The 6,911-nt window shown below is 56.2% G+C and overlaps 1 protein-coding gene across 1 annotated transcript; it reads left to right on the top strand.

Moving 5' to 3' along the window:
- The first annotated feature begins 323 nt into the window (after positions 1–323).
- SP8 (Sp8 transcription factor) lies at positions 324–3,004 on the top strand. The gene is made up of 2 exons (XM_035562505.2): positions 324–546; positions 1,502–3,004. Exons 1-2 carry the CDS (start codon positions 526–528, stop codon positions 3,002–3,004), a joined length of 1,524 nt encoding a protein of 507 aa, XP_035418398.1. The 5' UTR covers positions 324–525.
- The last annotated feature ends 3,907 nt before the right edge of the window (positions 3,005–6,911 follow it).

Here is a 6,911-nt window from a genome sequence, read left to right as displayed (position 1 = left end):
CTGAGAAGATGACGGAGAAAGGCAACAGGACCCGGCCAGCCCGGTTGCGTGCGGAGGGGCGGCCGGGACCGGGTGAGAACGGCACCGGGACGGGAAGGACCGGGAGGCACGGCACGGGAAGCGGCCGGCCCCCACCCCGCGACGGGGCTGCGCCGTGCCGCGACCGAGCCGTGCCGGGTCCAAGCCGTGCCGTGCCTTGCCTAGCCGTGCCGAGCCGTGCCGTGCCGTGCCGTGCCGAGCCGTGCCGTGCCGTGCCGAGCCGTGCCGTGCCGTGCCGTGCCGTGCCGTGCCGTGCCGAGCCGTGCTCGACGGCGCCGCTGACCTCACGCGGTCACGTCGGCGAGCGGCGCGGCGGGGCCGGGGATTGGCTGGCGGCGGCTCAGCGGCACTTCAAAGGCGGCGAGGGAGCTACAATTGTGGTGGAATGGGCGGAACTGATCATTGTATTGCACACCTCTAAAAAAAACACTGCCTCCGATTTATCAATATAAAAAAGATCCTCTGAGAGGAGGGCACTTTTGTGTGATGGCAACTTCACTTCTAGGGGTGAGTCTAAGGTTTTTTTTTCTCTTGCTGGTTTAATTAGTTTCTTTTTAGTGGCGATTGGAGGGGGTTAAAATAACCCCTGTCTTGACCGGGGCTATCAGTCTCCTCTATTGAGCCTTTTTTCTTTTTTCTTTTTCTTTTCTTTTTTTTTTTTTCTTTAACTTAAGTACAAGCGAGTTTAGGAGAAAAGAAAGAGCGAGCGGGGGAAAAGGGGGCAGAGTCACTTTTCAGCAAGCAGGAAAAGGTTTTGAAGGGCATTTGTAGAGACAACCTACAGCGCCTGGGCTGTGCTGCTCCTGTGCCCCCGGAGAAGTGGCCTTTCTTCTTTCCATGTGACTGCTGGAAGGGGGAAAAAAAAAAAAAAAAAGCAGTCTTTTTTTTTTTTTTTCTGTGCAATTTCTAATTTGCAACAGATTTGTGGCTTTTTATTTCCCTTTAAAATAGCACAGCCCGCCGTGTGCAGCAGGTACGTTGAACTCGTGCATCCATCCATGTGTGCATACGCGAAATTGATGTCTGTATTTAATTACCTTCGGTACGCGAGCGAGGCTCTTTGAGGAAGCCTTTTCATTTGTTTTTTCTTTCCGTTTTTGGAAGGGAGCACTTTGCTAAGCCTGCAATTCTGTTTAACAATTGCCCGCGGAGCGGGGACCGGCCGGGTCCCGGCGAAAGGGACCGGCCAGAGACGCGGCTGCCGCCGTGCCGGGGGCGTCTTTTAAGCCGCGGTAACAGGAGCAACTTTTTTCCCCCTCTCTTCTCCCTCCCCTTCGGCCCTTCCCCTCTTTCGGGGGAGGCGAGGAGAGGCCGGGAGGGCGCTCGGAGGCAGAGCCGCGGTGCCGGCAGCTCCGTGCCCGGGTCCGGGCGGCGGAGCGGGGCGGCGGGGGGCGGCGGGCGGCGGCGGGGCCGCTCCGTCCCTGACGGCGTCGGGGCGCCCCTCTCCCCTCTGTGCCCGCAGGAGGAACCGCGGGTAGGCTCCACGCCGCTGGCCATGCTCGCCGCGACCTGCAACAAGATCGGCAGCCCCAGCCCGTCGCCGTCCGCCCTCTCGGACAGCGCGGCGTCCTTCGGCAAAGGCTTCCACCCGTGGAAACGCTCCTCCTCTTCCTCGGCCTCCTCCTCCTCCTCGGCGGCGGCGGGCAGCTGCGGCGCCGTGGGCTCCGGCCTGCCGGGCTTCGGCGTGCCGGGCGCGGCGCGGAACGGCTCCTCGGCGGCGGCGGCGGCGGCGGCGGCGGCGGCGGCGGCGGCCGCGCTCGTCTCGGACTCGTTCAGCTGCGGCGGCTCGCCGGGCTCCAGCGCCTTCTCGCTCACCTCCAGCGGCGCGGCGGCCGCCGGCTCGCCCTTCGCCAACGACTACGCCGTCTTCCAGGCGCCCGGCGGCGGCGGCGGCGGCGGGGGAGGCGGTGGAGGCGGCGGCGGCGGCGGCGGGGCGGCGGGGCAGGAGGCGCACCAGCCCGTCTTCATCTCCAAGGTGCACACGTCGGTGGAGGGGCTGCAGGGCATCTACCCGCGAGTGGGCATGGCGCACCCCTACGAGTCGTGGTTCAAGCCCTCGCACCCGGGGCTGGGCGCCGGCGAGGTGGGCTCGGCGGGCGCCTCCAGCTGGTGGGACGTGGGCGCCGGCTGGCTCGACGTGCAGAGCCCCAACGGGGCGGCCGCGCTGCCCGGCTCGCTGCACCCGGCGGCCGGCGGGCTGCAGACGTCGCTCCACTCGCCGCTGGGCGGCTACAACTCGGATTACTCGGGCCTGGGCCACTCGGCCTTCAGCAGCGGCGCCTCCTCGCACCTCCTCAGCCCCGCCGGGCAGCACCTCATGGACGGATTTAAGCCGGTTCTGCCCGGCTCATACCCGGACTCGGCCCCCTCGCCGCTGGCCGGCGCCGGGGGCTCCATGCTGGCCGGCGGCCCCGCCGCGCCGCTGGCCGCCTCGCCGCGCTCCTCCGCCCGCCGCTACTCGGGCCGGGCCACCTGCGACTGCCCCAACTGCCAGGAGGCCGAGCGGCTGGGGCCGGCGGGGGCCAGCCTGCGCCGCAAGGGGCTGCACAGCTGCCACATCCCCGGCTGCGGCAAGGTGTACGGCAAGACGTCGCACCTGAAGGCGCACCTGCGCTGGCACACGGGCGAGCGGCCCTTCGTCTGCAACTGGCTCTTCTGCGGCAAGCGCTTCACCCGCTCCGACGAGCTGCAGCGGCACCTGCGGACCCACACGGGCGAGAAGCGCTTCGCCTGCCCCGTCTGCAACAAGCGCTTCATGCGCAGCGATCACCTCAGCAAGCACGTCAAGACCCACAGCGGCCCTGGCGGCGCCGGCGGCCCCGGCCCCGGCGGCCCCGGCCCCGGCCCCGGCGGCAAGAAGGGCAGCGACACCGACAGCGAGCACAGCGCGGCCGGCAGCCCGCCCTGCCACTCCCCGGAGCTGCTGCCGCCCCCCGAGCCCGGCCACCGCAACGGCCTCGAGTGACTGGGGGAGGCGCGGAGCCGCCGCGGCCCGGCACGGTCCGGAACAGCTCGGTCTAGCACGGCTCGGCCCGGCCCGGCTCCCCCCCGGGCGCGCAGCCCCGCGGCGGGGACGCGGACACGTAAGTAGCCTCAGCCCCCGCAGCCGGGTGGGCTCCGGGGACGGCAGCGACCCGAGCGAGCCCGCTCGGGCTGCGTCGAAAAAGGAAAAAAAACCACCACCACCAACAACAAAGACCCCAACCCAGCAAAACCCCCCACGTTCTCTCTCATTTTCCTGCTAGAAAGCGGCCCGCAGCCCCCCTCCTTCCATCCGTCCATCCATCCCTCCATCCCTCCGTCCATCCGTCTGTCCCTCCGTCCCTCCATCCCTCCGTCCCTCCTTCCCTCCATCCCTCCCTCCAGCGGCGCCCCGGAGCCCGGCCTGCCCCCGACGGGCTCCGACGGCATCGTCCGCAGCGCCGTCGGGGCTCCCCCATCCCCTTACCCACGAAATCCCTCCTGCTCCCGGAGACCGGAGCGTATTCGTCCCCCTTCCTCTCCCCGCCACCCCCACCCTCGCTTTATTTTTATTTTTTTAAACACGTCTTTTACCTCCCCGAGTCCAAACTTTTATTCCGTTTCCCAGCGGAATTTGTTCTAATTCCCGTTTGAGTAGGAATCGCGAAATAAATCGCTGAAATTAATTACTTTCAAAGGCATATATTTTTAAACTCCAAACAAATGAAGAAGCACCGTTGGTTTCAAGCGAAGCTGTGGTCCGAATGCCAAAAAGAGGGAGGCCGGGGGAGGGGGATAGGAAAATAAAATATTTGTAAATTACATCCGAACCTATAGGTTTGTACAACTGGGGAATCGTTCTAGATTAGCTAACAATTAATTATAACTCCACCAATGTATCGGTGTGAGCAGCAGTTGTCCAGGAGACGATTTTGTATAGTATTTTTCTTGTAAATTACTTCCAGTAAATATTTGAAAATATATTGAAGTACACTTGAGCTTTTTTTTTTTTTTTCATTTTTCATTTTTTAATTTTTATTTCTTTTCCTGTCACGAGCAAGCGTTATTGTTGCAGTCCTAGTTAACTGCATTTTTTTTCTGGACTCGTTTTCTGAAGTGTACATCAAATCGCACTTCAGGATATAGGTTTTGCTTGAATATTAATTTAGGTAGGCATACAACTGTAATTAAGCAAACAATATTTGATAAATGTTGAATGACATTTAATTTAATGGAGCATGTACTTATTTGCATTTGCTGGCAGTTCAGGTATAGTTACAGTGAGAGTTCTCCTATATTTCATAAAGTGGGTTTGCCACGACCCATGTATTAAATAAACTGTCCAAGTGAAACTGAACTAACGTTGGCCTATGTGTATTTCCTGAAAATAATATTGATAAATGGTAATAAACACTCTTGACACTACATTAGCGGTTTGCACTGCTGCAAACTAATTGTCTCATTGTAATGTTGAAATAATTTGGATATTTCACATTGAAATGGAAAGCCCTTCGCTGGAACATTTTAGATTTGCATTTTAAATGCATGAAATGTAATTGATTTTTATCTGTAATATTTTAAATGGTATTAATAAACTCCAGATAAAACATTCTACCTTAGGTCAGCTAATTGTTTTTCTTCTTCTTTTTAATTCCACCACTGCAGGCAATGATATACTTTGAACTCCTGTGACTCGAGGAGTTCTCTAGAGTTTCATCTAAGAGGGAAAATGCAACGAATTCAACCCCGTTTGTAAATCGTAGCACCCAATGCGAGCGGCTTTGAGGTATTCCAACCAACTCGCTGGCACCCTGCGGGATGTTTTTGTGATGTACTGGTAGAGGAAACTAAAGGAAAGGCGTTAACACTCTTTATGTTCGGTTTATTTTATTTTTTAAATCAAACTAACAATGCGGTACCTCTCGCTGAGATGACTGTGAAGGACAGCTCTGCGCGTACCTCCCCGTTTGCTTTTATTTCTCCCAGCGAGCCACGGCTCCCTTGCGAAAGGCGACTGAAGGTGGAAATCCTGATGATAATTATTTCTTCAGAGGACAAAATAAAAAGCGGACTGCGGCTTTTTATTTTGAGACAACCGATTTGCGGCTGGGCGATAGCAATTGCCGTGGCGAGCGGGGACTTCTGCAGGTCTCGGGGGTGGGCAACTTGGCGGGTGTGTGCGAAAAGTCCCTGCTTGGGCTGGGGGCGCTTCCCCCCCAGGACCAGGGGGCCGAGGGCTCCCCAGGGTCGCAGCGGGTTGCCCACCGGCCGGGCCAGCGCTCCCGTTTAGCCGCTGGCCCTGTAGCAATCGCAGGGTGGTTATAAAAAAATCTCAGAGCCTTTTGTTCGGTAGAAAAGCGACTAGGGAGGTTGCTTGGCGTTTGGGCAAGAAGTACCGGGACCACTCCGTGGACACCTTTTTGGGGGGAGGTGTTGCTCCTGTTGGGAACCGCGGCCTCCTGCATTACAGGGGGAGGCGAAGCACGCTATCGGGGCACCGAGAAATCGGGACTGAAGTATGGGATTTGCATAGGAGAGGGATTTTCCGTGCAGACATGGAAAGCACATTCCTGGCGACAGCCTGAGGAGCAGGCATTAAAATGCGGAGCGAAAAAGTGCAGAGGAGTCAACTCCAGATGTGTTCAGGGTTTCAGTTCTGTGCATGGTATAGGGTTAGAAGGGGATTTAAAAGAGCACCGGGAACAGGAGTTGCTCCTGTTGAGTTTCTCTGAGCTGTGTTCTGAATTTGTGGCTTTACAATTGCAGTCATCAGAGGCCTGCAAAGTTTTCTGCAGAAACAAAGCAACAGTTTGCTCCGCTTTTATTTTTTTTTCTTCCTTAATAATAATAATAATAATAATAATTCTTATTTTAATGCCATGGAAGTGGAGCCATGTAGCAGCACCAGATTTCCGCAGTGGGAGCGAGAGACAGTGTTTGTGTTACCTGGGGGTTTTAGTCCTGATGGAATGGGATGAGCACCAAGTGACAAGGAAATGTAGTGGTAGGTAATATCTAGTACTGCTTCTCCAACATGCCCTTGAAAAGAGAAGGCTACCAAATAACCACCAGCCAGGTGCCTGCAGGTGTGTGTAGGGCGCTGCTTGCTCTGTCTTAAGGCTGTCTGACAGTGGGACAGAGCTGGTGACAAAACTCTTCCTTCTTCCGGGGAAGAGCTGCCTTTTTGGTTCCGGGCTGTGCAAGGACACACATATTTTTTGTTTCTTTTAGCAGCAAAACCCAGCACTTGAAGGCTGAATAGCTCCTTTTAGTAGTTGATTTACTTTTACTAAACCCTTCCAGATAAGGGCATTGAGTTGTTTGATAGGAGCCGGGAACTTGTCTCACATTGTGCAGATCAAGGTAGAGTTAAACTAGTTTGCTGACCCACAGGTCAAACCGGTGTCCATCAACTTACCTTCCAACTGCCTTCAGATGATTGTGGCCATTCCCATTTGCTCTCTGACCTTTTAAGTCTCTCCCCTTCAAGCTCGTAGCAATGTCTATCGAATTTTGTGTCCTGCTTTTCCCATTCTTCCAGCTTTTCATTGTCATTTTCCAGTTTAAATTTTCAATAGACCGGTGATGGGAGATGTGTGCAGCTGAAATTATTTAAACTACCACTTCGCTTCTGCCTGCCTTCATGCCTTTCCCACCACCTGCAGCCTGTGCCTACCGAGGCTAAACTGTGACCCAGGGGTGTTGGCTTCTCGCCTGCTTCCAGTCTAGGAATGCAGAAGTAGAAAGTAAGAAGTGAAATCCCAAGTGGTTTATTTGTGGATGTGATGGCTAATCCGGCCGTCAACACCTTCACAGCTATAGGGGTGGTGGAGTAGGAATACTTGATGCAGTACAACAAATCTTTCAGTACAAATGGTTGTAAATATGCACTAATCCAAACCTGCCACGCT

The sequence above is a fragment of the Cygnus atratus genome, chromosome 2 (genome assembly GCF_013377495.2).
Source record: "Cygnus atratus isolate AKBS03 ecotype Queensland, Australia chromosome 2, CAtr_DNAZoo_HiC_assembly, whole genome shotgun sequence".
NCBI lineage: Eukaryota > Metazoa > Chordata > Aves > Anseriformes > Anatidae > Cygnus > Cygnus atratus.
Note: the sequence above shows the minus strand (reverse complement) of the source record. Positions and strands in the feature narration are given on the sequence as shown.

Excerpts from the sequence above, each read along its gene's own strand:
- SP8 (XM_035562505.2), top strand. The coding sequence starts at position 526 with ATGGCAACTTCACTTCTAGGG. Across the intron at positions 547-1,501 it reads TGGCAACTTCACTTCTAGGG|GAGGAACCGCGGGTAGGCTC; the intron begins GTGAGTCTAAGG and ends CTGTGCCCGCAG.